The following is a 16,374-nucleotide window of genomic DNA, read 5'->3' on the forward strand; positions in this document are numbered from 1 at the left end:
AAACGACTCAATTAAATCGGTTGAGAAATGTAAACGCTATAGCGCTTTTTATCCAGCTCCACCGCAGCTCCACCGTTCACTTGGGTTTGTTTACAGTCCAGCCTTTACCTTCCCAAGATGGCGGCGAGTTGGCACGTCGTAGCAATCATAATCATATATATATATGTCTATGGCAGCAATGCCCTTCTCCATGTTTGTTTATCCGCCCATTCTTTTCTTTTCCGGTTCCGCAGCAGTCAGCAGCAGACTTTTACAAAATAAAAGCCTGTGAGCAACAGACTTTTACAATAATAAAATAAATAATAAAACCTGCGTTAACACGCGATAAAATAATTCTCGGCGTTAATTAATTGATGCGTTAACGCGTTATTATTGCGTTAACGTGCCCAGCCCTAATCTGTACCTGTACTAAAGCATACACTGATGAACTGGAACTGGAAAAATTGAAAGAACTGTCAAAACAGCAAAAGAGTCTGTCAGTGTTTCAGTATGTAGGTACGTAGGATTCACATATAGAGAGTCTTCTTGCAGCTTGAGAGGTCTTAGCTGAGTCATAGCTGTCTGTCCCACCGGCTTTGATTTCACCAGTCCAAGGTTGTGTCCTCTCCGAGACTTAGGCAGTCCAGCGCAGATGTCAGGTCTTAATCGCAGGTCAGAATTATGTCATGCGTAAAGGGAATGAATTAATCCATCTCCCTCTTCATTTTCTCTCCATTTCTTCGTTTATCTCTTTGTTTCTTTCCCTCATCCCTCTCTTTCTCCCCCTCTCCTTCTCCTCTCTCTCTCACCTCTTTTCTCAGGACGCAGCCTGAACCGCTGTTTGCCGAGGAGTCGTCAGAGGACGAAGAAGCCGACAAAGAGCCGGAGTGGAAAAAACGCAAAATCTGAACACACCACTCCATTCCCCTCTCCCTCTCCCTCTCTCTCTTTCTCTCTCTCTCTCTCTCTCTCTTTCTCTCTTTCCCTCCGTCTCTCCCTCCTCTAACCCCCTTCTTCCATTTCTCTCTCTCTCTCTCTCTCTCTCTCTCTCTCTCTCTCTCTCTCTCACTCAGTGGGTTAAGAGTGTGGGCTGTGTTGTTGTACACATAGTGTGTGTTTTTGGAAAAAGGCCTGTGTGTTAATCTTTGCCAGCAACATACGTGTGAGGGTTCTTGCTGCAAGCTAGGGCTAGCCAGCCACACTCCTCTTCAGAGTCTTTGAGATACGGTTGCGTTAAGATCTTTTTTTGATCAGTGTTTGAAAAGATGTACAATTGTGTAGATGATGATCAATGAATAATTCAAGCATTCTTTTTTAATAAACAACCTTTTTTTCAAAGATTGTTTTTGTCTATTAATCTAAGTTTGTCAAAAGTCTTGATGTATCTTTTTAACTTGACCTACACAAATTGGTTCTTTTTTTAAACAGAAGTACCTACTCTTCCAAATGATTCTATTTTAGAGTAGAGGAACTATTCAAAACTCCAGAATAGTTCCAGGGCCGCGACAGCAGAGCTTTTTCTGTTGACACACAGCTGCTATGCTTTCCGCAGACACACCCAACACACACACACACACACACACACACACACACACTGTCACCCATGCACCCATAAAGGCACCCACTGCGTGTCACTATAGATTTCAAACGTTGATGAGGCATTCTAGTCTGAGGCCCAGGTGGTGTGTGTGACAGTGGAGAAGGAAAGTTCGGAGGTGAGTCACAGCCTCCCGTAAATATTTATTTAGCAGTCAGGCCTTGCGTTTGGCTTTCCTTCACAGGATGGCAAATTCTTTCTAAAACTCCTGAAAAAAAAAATCTGTCCTCGAAATCAAGAAGAGTCTGTGGATGCTTCAAAAACCATGTTGATTATTAACTAAAACAATATGGCGAAATGTGCTTCATCAGTCGGTGTCCAGGAGAGCAGGCCACTATCATTCCTGTCTATGGGATTTGATTTCCTCTCTGATGGGCTGATTGTACATTGTGTTTAATTAGGTAAGCATTTATATAGAAACGCATGGCAAATTTAGGCTTACTCATAGAAATCTGCAAATGTCTGTGGGTCTTGTGCTATGTATGTGACTTACTCAAAAACTCCTTCACCTTAAGCCACCATGACCCCCCCCCCCCCCCCTTTCCAAATGAGCCTTGCTCCTGCAACCTGCTCAGAAGAAGTGATGGGTGGTATGTGACAAAGAAGAATTACACCATGCATGCGATGCATTTGAGGAATGCACCATCTGGCCAACAGTGGACAGTTGCAGCGGGTTGTGCAGGCCTTGAGCTACTATCAGTTTCTACCAGCATAGCTGCACCGTTTTGTTTCATTACCCCCCCGTTATGATGCTCTGCCCCTGAGACCATAGAGTGGTAAGTAGAGCTCCCTTCTCCAGTTAAACACTCTGGTTGTCTATGAGAGCAATGCGCACTGATCTTAAGGGATGCATTCCTAATTCTTCCCGCTGCGACCACGTAGAGAACATCTCCTCCTTGTCAGCTTTTTCCTCAAGCGCTCCCGCAAAGTCTCCGAAGCAAATCCTTGACTTCCGCCTTCTGTCTTGGTCCTGAAAAGAAAAAGCTGTAGACTGTACGCGAGGTGCACAGGCAGAGGCTTATCCCAGCAATGTTCCGATCTAATCCCAGCCAGCCTATTCCCGAGGGGTGATGTCAGCAGCCTCTCGCTGCAGTGTCTGTTACCGGCTGCGGAATGCCGGAATGTGGGAGCGGATGATGTCGTGGCTCATTCATGCCCACCTCGGTCATCCTGCCCGCTTTCGTGAAAGGCCACAGGGCGTGTGCCCGCGTGGCATGGCAGGGCTTCTGCCACAGCCCCTAAAAGTCAGTAGCTGGCCCACCGGGAGGATCGGATCTCTCCTCCTCCTTGTTATCAAGTTTGTGCTCATATAGCAGCTCTCGGCTGTGTGTGTGTGTGTGTGTGTGTGTGAGAGTGAGAGACGATGGTCCGTTGGGATCCAGGCGGGCCTGTGTCAGTGGCTTTGCAGGCCTGAGGTGGATCGTCCCTGGAGAGTCTCCAGCTAATCCTGCGTGTCTCTGGGCTGAGTGCAGATGTCCAGAACGTTTTTTTTTGGGGCTGTCCCTATCTTCTCCCTGTGTGCCTCTCCTATCTGCACATGCGCTGCCTAGAGTGCACTGCCTTAACCCTCATGTTGAATGCGGTGGATAATTAGAATGGCATGAAATGCTGTTTCTGTTTTTCGCATTGAAAAGCATGCCGTACATCAGTCGCGGTGAGTGTTTACCTGTTCTGATGCCAGCTCCTGTGACATTCCCACTCGGTCTATTTGGTTCAGTGAATTTTCTATTCAACAACTGCAGACTGCTCCTCCTGGGCTAGGTCTGTTAACATGCTTTTGGAGCCATGGAGGTTTTCTGCATTCTTTGCACTAATTTTAGTTCTGTTTATTGAGAACATACTATAAAAGTTTTGCTTGACTGCAAGGACGTCAAGGATAAAGGCTGTCGGTTTTTACAACAGTTTTAGCTGTGAAAAGTAACATACAAATCTGTTTTTTGTAAAACATTCTATTAAAAAGAACGCAAAATCATATTTTTTTGTTTTGTTTTCTCTGTCTTTTATAACCGTAGCAAAGGTAGCACTGTGTCTAAAATAGATAGATAGAAATGAAAAACAAAAAAAGATGACAACAAACATGATATAGAAACAAGATTTATTCTGTAAAAAGTTATAAAATGAATATTGTACAAAAATAAAGTCTGTAGAGAACTTTGGTTCAGTAACACAAAACAAGCAAGACATGACACCTTTTTTTTCACAGAACTGACACTGAAAAAAAATATATAACACACACAGAAGCCTTGCCTCCCTACCTCATTCTCAGAGCAGCAGCCATCGCCTCACCCAGACCTCTGGTTCATCCCACACAAAAAACAACAACACTCGTCAAAAGGACTCAAAACCTCAGTCACAAAACAAAACACTTTACAGTTAAGCAACCTAATGTACAGGAGGACAACGAAGTATAGATCACAGCTCGCACAGTTCCGGCTTAAGAAAGAGGTCTTGGGGAGGAGTGTGTGTGTGGGTACCAAAATGCCTCTCACGGCTTCTCTTCTGAAGTTGACATGCACACACACGTCACAACAACTGCGAAGTTAAGCAGTTGATCAAATGATTCCTGTGGACTATTAGCTGTAGTGTGTTTTCCACTCTTCCTTTGGGTTTGGCCTAAATTCTACTCAATTCAGTGGATTTGTTCTGTGTATGGCGGGGATTACCGAGTAAAGCTGGCTCTGTTCCTGTAGAGTGAGCACTGATTCAGGTCCTTAATCCAGGGCAACATCAGGGTCTAGCCTTCGGGTTTTCTGTGTCTAAGTGAACTGCACTGTTCGAAACTGTAAAAGGAGAGGAGAAAAGAAATCCTCTCACGGGATGTTACACAAGGACATAGTTACGTACCATTCACTACGCTTGGTTTTTCTCTTTAGGACAGATTTTAGTCAGGGATTTTGGTTTACGGCTTTAATCGTTTAACTGACTGCGCAGTGCACTAATTGGTATGTTTTTTGTTTGCCCCAATTCCTGAAACCATTGTATCTCAACTAAGAGTTAGGTTAGTCCGGATTGTGCTTATCGCTTAGACATATCCTTATCTTGTTTTCAGGGAATTTGGAACCGGATCACTACCTGAAACTGGGGAGATCTTCGGCCATCTGTTGAGTGTATGTTGATTTGAGGAGTTTGCAGAAGATGGAAACAGATCTTAACTGGTCTTAAACTTAAGGGGACGGGGGGCTTCCAGCCAGTAGAAGTGGTTTAACCTTTGTGTTTGACAATCACTTCCCAAGCCCTGACCCGTGAGTCAAACCAGCCTTGTCAGCCCCTGTAGTGACAGTGACCACTTAAAGGCTCTCTTCGATACAGCAGACTGAACCAAGGAGCGTTAAGTGTGTGTGTGTGTGTGTGTGTGTGTTTGGGGGGTGGATCTTCCAGGAGGGTGGGATGAGAGAAGCCTTTCTGTTTGTGCTTGTTGATGACCGTGAGGCAAACCACCGCTTCCCCTCCGTACACACTGACAGTAACTTTATTATGGACAGAAACAAACAGAATGGCTAAGGGATGTATTTTCCTTCTGTAAACAGATGCTTGCAATTGAGGACTTGCAGACCAAACGTCAAGACCGACTCCATGAAAGTAAACAGTTGATTGCGCTCCTAAAGGGCCTTGGGCCCTCATTGGTTGAGGTTCTTTCTTATTGAGGGTTTTGTTGGAGGGTGGGGTAGGTTGGGTGGGGGGGTATATTTGTGAGTGAGTGCTCAAGTTTGGGGTTCGCTTTGGAGCAAAAACCAGGAGCAGAAAATCTGTTTTAAGGTGGGGGGTTGGTCCATATATCTCTCGGTTCTACTCTTCTCTGTCCTCTCCCAACCGTTCTGTACTTTCAGTGGAATTACCATATTTCTTAAACATCACAGATGTTAGCAGAGACGTCCATGATGAGTGCTCTCTCTCTCTGTCTTTTTCTCACAGATTGTTTTGATTATTTACGGCCGCTTCAGGAAACACTCTTTCCACTTTTGGCACCATCCAAAAAAAAAAAAAAAGACAGCTCCTCAAATAAATAAAAAAAGATAATGAAACAAAATAAAACAAGAAACACTCTTAATACAACAGATTGCAATAAATAACAATAAGTTAATTAAATCTCAATAAATACATTTCTCATATATATATATATATATATACTGTATATACATATACATTGATATAGATAAGATAGATAAATTGATAGATTTCTAATACTTTAAAAAACATCTGTTGCTGCTCCTGGGGCAGGGTGAATGACTCCTTTCTGAATGTAAACGTTAAGAGGCATTTGCCACATAGCGATTGGAGCAGTTCTACCTGCGACCGCAGCTCCCCATGCGACCGCAGCTCCCCATGCGACAGCAGCTCCCCATGCGACAATGCATCTGCAGTTCATCTCGCTGTCCTGAAGGGCTTGAACTAAAGCAGCAAAGTTGGGTAACAGAATGACCGGTTGTGTTTGTGTGTGTGTGTGTGTGTGTGTGTGTGTGTGTGTGTGTGTGCGCTTTGAGTCTGAATGTTACACTATGCCTTGGAACACAATTTCTTACAAGGAGTCATGCATTGTTATATCAGTCTGTCCTGACTGCTCAGTGTGTGTTAGGGAAGTGTAGGTTTAAGTAAACGAACACTGAGGTTTTGACCTTGACTTGCACCTGTGTGACTTGTCCCACACACCATGAATGTGATTATCCGTCTGTATAAACGATGAGGTCCCTGTACTCCACCTGCTCTGGAACTGGCCAACGTCCACACCACCGTTGCCCAGGCTCGACCTCTACACACTCGTGAGGTCTCACTGTCTGCACTGGCCATTGCCCTGCGATGAACACCACTTTGAGATGGAGTCCACTGGGCACACTGTCTCTCACTTTTTGTCCCTCTTTCTCTCTCTCTGTGTCTCTGTCACACGCAACCACATTTCCGGGCGGAATGCTTCTTCAGAGTGTGGTACTCCAGGTGGTCGTCCAAGAAAGAGAGGTCGTCGTCAAAGGAGATGGGGCGGCAGCAGGTTTTAGAGGGCTTCTCCTTGTCCATCTTCCTGTTGTTTGTCAGGTTATTCAGGATCTTGTCGTAGTTGGTCTCTGCGTCCGAGCAGGGACCGCTGCAGTACTTAAATATCAGTTCTTCCTTTGTCTGGTAGCCCAGTCCGAGGTCCGTCACGTTGAGGTGGACCTCGCGGAGGAGGCACCCCCGGCCCACCGTCGCGGTCCGTTGCTCCTCCCGGCCCTTCCCCGAGCGGCTGCCCTTCCGTCCCTGACCCTTCCTCCTCTCCCCGCGTCCCCTCCTGCTCCCCTTGTCCGTGCCTGTCGATCCGCTCTGCCTCCGTCTCCCGCTCTGGCTCTGGAAAACTCCGTCACCACCGGGAGACCGGCGTAATCTACCGATGGTGGCCTCAATGAAGTCCATGACATCATCAAACTGATCAGGGTATGGGCCCTCGAGTTCATCTGAAAACAAGAACAGATCAAAGTTCAAAGATCAACACGGCACGTTTGAATAATTGATGCATCGTTAGCATCCTGAAGTAGCCTAGTTGTTATTGTTACCAATACATTGTAGAATTTGCATTACGTAATGTAGTTTGTCATCTTTGCAACAGATGTAAATCATGAGAGAACAATGTTTTTGTTTGGTGATTTATGGAGTTTTTATATTGTCTTAAGCGTTATAGGAAGTTGTTTTTCTGCTTTCAAAATGATCATAATTATTTTAATGGTATTGTGTCAAACTCGAACGCTTTGTCATTCATAAAGGTTCTCAGAGACTTAAGGTTGAAGTAGATGGGAAAATATGCAATAGACCATGACATCCCTGCACAGCTAACTCCACCTCTCTGTACACACGGACAACCGCAAACTCAAAACATGCACACTCTCCCTCTCCCGTCTCCAACACAGCCATGGAAAAAAGAGGCCTTTGATCCTTTGTGTTATACACAATGATTTCATTATAGGACATGTAGCCTTAATTCACTCTCTTTGGAGAAGAGAAGTGGATTGGCTTGAACGGCCACGTCTGGAAACTCTCTTGTGAAGATCATAGCCCTACATTATTATAAAATGACTCTATTAGGAGGGGGCCTGCCAATGCAGCAACTGATCACATAACAGGCAGCGCAGGGCTAACATGCGTGCGCCTCATGCTAAGGGTACAGGTGAGTCATGGGTAAGAGTCAAGAGGAAGTGGAAGAGGAGCCAGGCATGCCTGCCATTAGGGCTGATGTGGTAACTGCTCTCCTGTGGGCCTCTGTGTGAACACTCGTGAGTCCGAAGCTGCCCGACTGGGATCGCTTGACAAGTTGAGGTGTCAGAATGTGATCCCTTCATTGGTCCCTTGGACGGCCCCTGTCACAGTGCCATTTTTGACGAGGTCTTGCTGATGCATTGAGCCGAATCGGTTGGCCTCTTTCTTCTCTTCTCCTCAGGTGAGAACGAGAACTTCACACTGATCCTGTCCCCCTAGCCTCAGTATAGTGAAGGCAGAAGGGGCGTCATCACAGATTTACTTTAAAAGAGATTGACTGAGAGTATGTTTGAGTACATCAAGGTTTTTAAATGCGGCCAGGAAGGAAAACAATCTTGGTTGTTCAACATGGTTGTCACTGTGTGGTACAGTTAGCAGTTCTGCAACATGTTTGTTCACTTTTGAACATGCCACAGTCAGAGGCCACAAGGGCAAGTCCATTTGACATTACTGAACATGTCATTTGAGACAGGTAGGTAGGTGATGATTTTGGTTTAGATTTTGAGTAATGAGTGGTATGAGAGCCAAAAATAACTGCAGTGTTAAACCCTTCTGCAGTGTCATATCCAGGTCTTGATAGTGCTGTGTATTTAACTCTGATCTCACTGTCATGTTTTAAAAAAAACAAGGACCTGTGTCTGGATGCCTTTCAAGTTAAGTCACGTAACCTGTGCACTGTAGAATTTATTCGGTTGCTCTTTAAAAAAAAATACAAAATACAAAATAAATAGTGTGACCTTCATTTCTGTTTGACACTCTAGCGGAGAGGAGATGAGGGTGGAGGGCAAGCGGGGGAGGAGGGGAACATTTTTGCTAAATGTTCCATGCCTTATCGAGAGCGCCTTGGAGGTTTACTACTGTGTAAAGACAAGACAGTGTCATGTTCTATTAAACAAACGGTGACCGCTCCTCCCACCCGGCTGCAGAAAGGAGCGTAAACACGAGGATGGAGCGAGCGGGTGGGGGCGGTGGCTCGACACTTCAAGTGCCGAAGCCCAGGCGGCTCCTCACAGGTTGCTCCCTACAGACCGCTCCTCACAGACCGCTCTTCACAAACCGCTTCTCACAGGCCGCTCCTCACAGGCCGCTCCTCACAGGCCGCTCCTCACAGGCCGCTCCTCACAGGCCGTCATCTGTTTAGGTTCCTCTGCAGTAACTTCACTTGGGGAAGGAGGGAGGACTTCACCCCCCCCCCCCCCCCCTCTCTCATCTTTGTGAGCCAGCAAAGGGGTGCTAGTCTGCTGGGAAAGGCAGCGGTGAACATAAACAAGCCCCAGTGAAGGAATGTCAGCTCGAGCTTTTGTCTCGGGCCAGATGTCTCCCCTAGTTCTACCTCTGCTGTTGTACTTGTTTTGACACCCGTGCAACACTGCCCGGAGCAATCAAGAAGAATACGTTTTTGATGACCTGTCATGATAAACTAGTTCCGTCGTGTAGATGACGGAGGAACCATAGATCAAACTACCATGACAGAGAATCTATAGGTCTCTGAGGGTCTCTTGTACTGACCTGAAAGGTCATTACCCAGTGGACTAAACTGAATTTCACTGTAGAATGTGGAGAAAAGGGTTAGCAGGCTCTAGCCTCAAATGTTTCTTGAGCGGATTTAGTGCTGAGTGCCCCCCAAACGCAACGTCTGTTCTTTACGCCATAGATATTAGGGTTTGTAGACATTTCTGGTGTTCACCTTTTTCACAGGCCATCTCAAGGGCCCTCTCCTGTCCACTATGACCTTCTAACTTTCCCACTGACTGATTTAAACGGCTAGTTCAGTTGCATTGGAAGCTCTCTTTGTCAACACCATGACCATATTGCTGTGACTAACTGCTAAGGGATGATCTAGCAGGTTTAATACATACAGCCTCCATCATGCCAAGCCCTTCAACACAAGGGTACCCCAAGCAGCACATAAGAAAACAAAGATGTGATCCTTCTATAACTCAACTAGCTAATCACTGGCAAGGTCAGAGGTTCAATTCCTATAACTATGAGTTACAATCCTAAGAAGTGCTCTTAATGAAATATGACTGTCTTTATGTGTAAAACATAGTAACATCAATATCTCCATCACAGACTGAGACTTATCTATTCCAGAGTTAGATGATATCTGGTGTATGTAAGAATGTGTGGGAAATGCAAAACACTTACATTGTTCCTCCATTGAGGTTTGGTGCAGGCGCTGCGGATGGGAGTAGGGGTGTATGAAAGAGTCCTCCACAGACAGGGTGGCAGAGTCATGATGCAAGCCTACGACGGGAGGCCTCTTGACGGGCTGCAGCTTTGGAAAGATAGGGCGCGTGGAGACGGAGCTCAGGAGCAACAGACACGTGGCCAGGACATCCCATAACTTCATTTTAGACTGAGTTCCTCAGAAGGAATCTGCAACACAGATAAGGTCATTTAATGTCTCTCCTTTAATTAAAGTCAACATACTGAAGTACTAAAGCCAGTGTGTACTGTGCATAATATAATGCATATGTTATTTTGTGACATATAATGGTACAGTGCCGAAAAACTTAAAGATACATTTGCTTTGCAGAATCCTGGGAATTAAATAACATTTGCCATTCAACAGTGATTCATTGTTTTCTGTTTAGAAGGTGCATATCCATTTCTAATAAAAATGCAAATCTAAGAGTATGTCGGCACGCCAGAACTTGGCCCATTTCGGCAGAGGTTAGCCAAGGAAATAGGCTGATGTCAATTGAAACGCAATCCACTATGTGACTAAAATAAAACTAAACAACGTTTGTGTAGTGGTCAGTTATTTGGAATGTACGTGATTAGTGGCGCCTGGCTGATAAATCGTGTCTTTATAGCATTAGGGCTGGATGAAGTATTTAAAAGCTCGCAGTTTTGCCTTTATGGCTTATCCCGTGCTTAGACCATCGAGGCTCATTTGAACAGATTACATTCAATGTGAGAATGAAAACTGTCCCATATTTGAAAAATCTAGCTGTCAAAGTAAAACGACTTTGAGGCCGCATTCGGTTAGGCAAATCCAGTCAGTTACCCATGTGTCAGTTTGGCTGCAAAGTAGTCCACAGTGATTCCAGTGTAAAACACACAAACAGAGTTACTTGACATTTATGCGAGCCCATGCAACCGTGCTTGTTGTGTTTGGACATAATTCTGCATGTTTACGAGTAAATCTCCAGATACTGGTGTATATGAATTAAATAACCATTGGCAAAAGCATAAAGTCGATTGGTCATATAACAAACAACCAACCAGCAGAACTTGAACCCACGGGTCCGCTGCGCTTTTCAGCTAGATTGAACTCAGCCTCGGTTAAAACAGCGCCGCAGAGAGGCACGGGACAAGCGCTTGATGAGGCAAGTTTAGAGAGTGGGACTTGATGCGGAATCACCAGATGGTGTTTCCTGGATTCCCTGTTTTGCGTGAGTGTTTATGATTACGCACGTGAAATGCTACAATAAACGTAATACGATAGATAGCCTAATAGGAATATATGGGCTAATAGCACAGACACGCACAAAACAAGTGAAGGCTGTGGTAGTTCATAAGCAAATTTTCTTTCGTTGTGGGTAAAGAACATGATACAAATATTTTATCATAGATTATGGCCTGTTTACGCATATGTAGCCTTACATTACAGGGGACGAATTTGTAACATTTACACGAATATTAAACATATTTCGTTTGTACAAACGAGTTGTAACCCCAGTTCTATTATAACGCGTAGCATATAAAGCTAAAACAGGTGGACTTACCTTAAAACAGGATCAACTTTTCGCATAATTAATATACATTTTTCAGCTTTTTGAAAACTTTGAAATTGACATGCTACATTGTCAAATGTTAAATGTTAATCTGCACAGAATCATTCTTTAAACACTACAACAAAAATAGCCTACATACCTTAAATCCGGCCCATGCAGACCTTTGCCGAAATCGTTCTAATATCCAAGAGAGGTCAACAACGGTGCATGAAATGATCCAAAAGGGTCTATGACATATATATCCAGCGAACAAAATGCGTCGTAGAAGAAGAAAATCCACACCCATTCATAGATTCCACTATCAGTTCAGTGCGTTCGCCAATACCTTGAAAGTAGCCGTTCGTACAGTAATCAGTTCAGTCTCTCCAACGTACACCGATCCGCGGCTTCTGTAGTCCGAGGGTCAGGGTGCCACGGACTGCTCTGTCAAAATCGAGTTGCCCAATAACAGGATGCGGAGATCCACGCAGGAAACCTGATAGAGAACTACCATCAACAACTGCAAGGAGTCAAATGAAGACATCAGGACTCCTGTTCAGGCAGTTGATGGCGAAAGCCGAAAGGAGCGGTAGACTGCTAGACGTCTGGTGAAATATTTTATTTAAATGTGGCCAGGGAATAAATGAATGACTCCTCCAGTGAAGAAGACAACACTCCGACCCCAGCCGTGCCGATTGGATCCACACGACAGCCTTAAAACACTCTGAACCATTAAATGATAATGCGAAATCCCCAGAACATTGAAAAATATTGAAATTTTAACGAAACTTTAAGCCAGCCATTGATTTCCATTATTACGCGCTATTTTAATCCAAGAATGCGTCCAAGAGATCTGACTGGTAATTGAAAACAAGTTTGAACTCTTGCACTACAGATGTGCAGTCGCTTGTGCTTTGCGCTCTGTGGAGACTGCGGCCAGTTTAAATAGATTCGAGGGTTCGAGCGCACTGACGTTGCGCCCCTGAGTCCGCCCTTTCTGCATACGACCTCTACCAAATAACACAAGTAGTGGGAAAAGAGTCCACACCTTACTACACATGCCGTGCCTTTCCATTTGCAGAACCACACATTTAGGATAGCTTGGAGATTATGTCAGCTCCATGTCCCCGTATTAGGTGTCCAGCAATGCGGAAGGTGATTAGAAGTAGTTCTCTCGCCGTGGATGTTTGATGCATTCTGATCTGTGCCGCGCGTCAGGTGTCAAGTTCTAGTCTCGCATTAGGATGCCAATCAGGGTTATTTACCACCACTGCGTAAGCGTTCAAGCGTGTTTGTTTATAAATACGAAACAGTCCATAAGCCCACAGGTAGAAATGTCAAACAGCGAGTTGCTTTATAAACTGCAGAAGCAGGATCATGCACACAGTGCGTGCTGTTCGCCTATAGAGACCGTGAAAACAGCCATGTCTTTCAATAGAAATGTTTTCAATGTAATTGACTTCACTACTGACAGTTCCAATGTTTTCTTACGGATGAAAATAAAAACTTTTCAAACATGGTTTAACTTCATAAAGGAATCTTTCTGACAGCTTAATCCCGGGGCGTTTCCCCGTTCTAGAATCAGTGTTATTTTATGTCTTCGAGAATGTGTGATATAGTTTTGCAATGACTAGCAATTTCTTTAATCTTCAATTAAATCTTCAATCTTTAATGAAAATTCAAGAGCCAGACAGCTCGTTCTAAACAATGTTGTCACTTGCACATGTTTATAGACAGATTTAAATAGTTAGGACAGGTTTAAATCCTCTACAGTAGGCATTTACAAAGTGCATTTTTAATCCACTAGGTATCCAACAATTCTTCTTCTTCTTCTTCAAAAAGCAAATAGTGTTGTTTATGAACCTCAGTATACTTACATGTTATCACTCCTCAACCTTGTGTATTCCCATTCAGTTTTTAAAGCTTGGGCATTCCTGTGTTGTGGCCCTTGCCCTGGGTCAAGTTATGGGTGTCAGTGGTCGAGTAGCCTCTGTGTATTGTCTTCATCACACTACCCCGTAAGGTAGACCTTCTGTTTAAAAAAAATAAAAAAAACATTCCAAAGACCTGTTGTTCATTACAGAAACAGCACATTCCGCGCACTCAGGTGAGTTTACCTGCGGTGGTGCTTTGATCATCAATAACTGTCTCCATGGATCTCCCCTGACTTGCCCCTCCACTCCTCGACTCTTCCTCAGATCTGTCGACGCTGATTTACAACACACTTGGAGGCTTTCAAACATTGTACGCCATCCAGGAGGGGTGGAGCGGAGTCAACCTTTCCGTCATGATTGTTAGGCGAGGTATGCTGTTGGCACTGTATGCAATGATCAGCCAAATCCCACCTTTGACACTCCAAATCCCTAATGACATGGTTGGGCTTGCTGAGGCTCTGTGAACAGATAATGAGGAGCATATTTCTGAAGAATAATGACAGCCTACTAATGGATGAAGATGTGAAACTCCGTGGTGCTCGGAAAAGTGTCTGTTGAAAAGCGTTTTGTTTCACAACAATGCCATAGTCTGACTTGTGAGAGACGGTGTCATCCGAGCTCAGGCAGAGCTTTTGTTTGTTTTCTTTGTGAAATGATATTTGACTTTGGAGGTCCTCAGTCCTTTAAGTAACACCGCTGTTTTTGTGATCATGGCCTCTCCGACACAACAGCTGATCTCCAAAAGCCTCCGCATTTCTATGGGGCAACATTCCCACTGGCACTTCACCAGCACTGCACAAACCAGACGCCGTAGTCAGAGCTTGGCATTCACAAACCGTCAATCACCTGGATTCCGTTGTGTTTTTTTTTTCTTCTTCCTTCAACCTCTTGCATGTATTGGATTTCATGCGAAGGTCAGAGGGAAGTGCGTTTGTGTGCGCTTATAATGATCTGATCCAGATCTGTCTTGACCCACATCTGCCCTCTGAGGTCCAAGTTGCTGACGGTACTGCGTCCCATTCCATTGCTCTCTACATGCTACATGTTACATGCTACATACGCTTAGAAAATCCACACGAACACGTGCTTAGATGGCTGCCTTTGAAATGCCTCCAACAGTAGTACCCTTGACACTCTCTTTAGACCTAAGGACAGAGAGAAAGAGACAAACACTATTTAAATTCCTTAATACACACATTGAAATCTAAGAACATGGATTCAGCTTACACCAGCGAGGCTGGTTTTCATTTTTTGCTTGTTGGGCCTTTGGTGTGGGGTTGGCTTGCTGCACTTGCCTGTGTAGGTTATTGCTCAGCCTGTTTTAATGCTATGAGATGTTTTTTGCGTTATGGTTCCGAATTGAGTAGTGAACTGAATGTTTTCCTGTTCAGATAAAACCCTCATTTATTCTGTCCAACACAAAAGACAGCTACATTGTAGATGTTTTTATTCTGCAGTTTTCATGTCGGAGCTTCACACCATTTATGTAACCTCGCCGGCAGAGAGGGGGCTGGATTAACACGACCTACTGGCGCCCTCATCACGGTCCTTCATTAAAAAATTATCCGTCACAAACAAGGGTGTGCGTGTTTGCATGGAAGTGTGGTGTATGGCTGTTGGCAGTGCAAATGGATGTTTTGAGGCCCCTGTTCCATTATGAGGTCTAATCTCGCGTTCCTTGGACAGAAATCTGCGAGCCCAGTTATATACATGCATAGATCCATTGTTGATTTTGAGGTGCGTTTAAGATTATTATCCTGTTGTGTTTTCTATTTTGTAATTTTGTTTTTGTTTTTTACAGATGTTGTGATGTTTGCTTCCAAAATTTGCTGGAATTTAATTAAATCCATTCTTCCCTCTACTAGTGAAATGTTTCCCATGCCAACACAAGCCCAAAGCATGATCGACCCACCCCCATGCTTAACAGTTGGAGAGGTGTTCTTTTCATGAAAGTCTGCACCCTTTTTTCATACATCCTTTGCTCATTGTGACTATTTTAATTTCATCACTCCGCAGGACCTGTTTCCAAAATGCATCAGGGTTGGTTCTTTGTTCCTTTGCAAACTGTTGCACTTTGTGGCGAGGACGCAGGAAAGGTTTTCTTTTGATGACACTTCCATTAAGGTCATATTTGTGCAGGTGTTCCTGCACAGTAGAACAGAGCACCACCACTTCAGAATTAAGCTAAATCGTCCTGTAGGTCTTTTGCAGTCAAACGGAGGTTTCTCCTCTCTAGCAGTCCTATGAGCAGTTCTCTGTACATTGTCTTGGTCCTCAACTTAACCTCCACCATTCCTGTTAACTGCCATTTCTTAATAACATTACAAACAGAGGAAATGGCTACCTAAAAACACTTTGCTATCTTCTTTTAGCCTTCCCCTGCTTTTGCTAAATCAATTATTCTAGTTTTCAGTGCTAGGCAGCTGCTTAGAGGGGCCCATGGCTGCTGGTTGTTGGGACAAGGTTTAAGAAGTCAGGGTATTTATAAAGCTTTGAAATTTGCATCACCTGGTCTTTCCTAATGATGACTGGGAACAAGCCATAGCCCTAACAATTGAATTAAGGTCTGTGACCTTGGTAAAGTTATCTGAACGGTCAAATCTTTTGTGGTGCCCAAATTTCGCCCTTTCCTTTTTTTACTCTAAAATTGTATAAAACAAAATACACCAATCTTGCAAAAAAATAAATAAATCTTGGAAAATCCTTAACTTAATGCCTTTTGGAGATCCGTTCCTCACTTAACTATTGACAGTAGCAGACATTTTGACCAGAGTGCCCAAACCTTTGCATGCCACTGTATATATAAGCACTGCCGTCATAATTGGCTGAAGGCCCAGGTTCACTGATTTAGGTCTTGCAATGATGAATCACAAACTGTCTTCCCCGTTCTATTTTTTCCCGCCAATATGTAACTCGGACAGACTGT

General features: G+C 44.2%; 2 protein-coding genes across 2 annotated transcripts in view; one reads left to right on the top strand and one right to left on the bottom strand.

Moving 5' to 3' along the window:
- Positions 1–1,317, top strand: part of LOC105911920 (WD repeat-containing protein 70) — a 66,195-nt gene extending 64,878 nt beyond the window's left edge. The window contains exon 18 of the mRNA XM_031558343.2: positions 801–1,317. Within this exon, the coding sequence (XP_031414203.1) occupies positions 801–888 (88 nt within the window). The 3' untranslated portion in view covers positions 889–1,317. The remainder of the gene's footprint in view (positions 1–800) is intronic.
- Positions 1,318–3,074: 1,757 nt separating this feature from the next.
- Positions 3,075–15,601, bottom strand: gdnfa (glial cell derived neurotrophic factor a). Its single transcript, XM_012840646.3, has 3 exons — positions 11,675–15,601; positions 9,941–10,171; positions 3,075–6,996 (listed from the first exon to the last, which is right to left on the bottom strand). Exons 2-3 carry the CDS (start codon positions 10,143–10,145, stop codon positions 6,452–6,454), a joined length of 750 nt encoding a protein of 249 aa, XP_012696100.1. The 5' UTR covers positions 10,146–10,171; positions 11,675–15,601; the 3' UTR covers positions 3,075–6,451.
- Positions 15,602–16,374: the final 773 nt, after the last annotated feature.

The sequence above is a fragment of the Clupea harengus genome, chromosome 21 (genome assembly GCF_900700415.2).
Source record: "Clupea harengus chromosome 21, Ch_v2.0.2, whole genome shotgun sequence".
NCBI lineage: Eukaryota > Metazoa > Chordata > Actinopteri > Clupeiformes > Clupeidae > Clupea > Clupea harengus.

What these genes read in the sequence shown, in the direction of transcription:
- gdnfa (XM_012840646.3), bottom strand. Translation starts at nt 10,145, where the DNA reads ATGAAGTTATGGGATGTCCTGGCCACGTGTCTGTTGCTCCTGAGCTCC. An exon ending in AACCTCAATGGAGGAACAAT is followed by an intron (nt 6,997 to 9,940) that starts GTAAGTGTTTTG and finishes TCTTGTTTTCAG; the next exon opens with ATGAACTCGAGGGCCCATAC.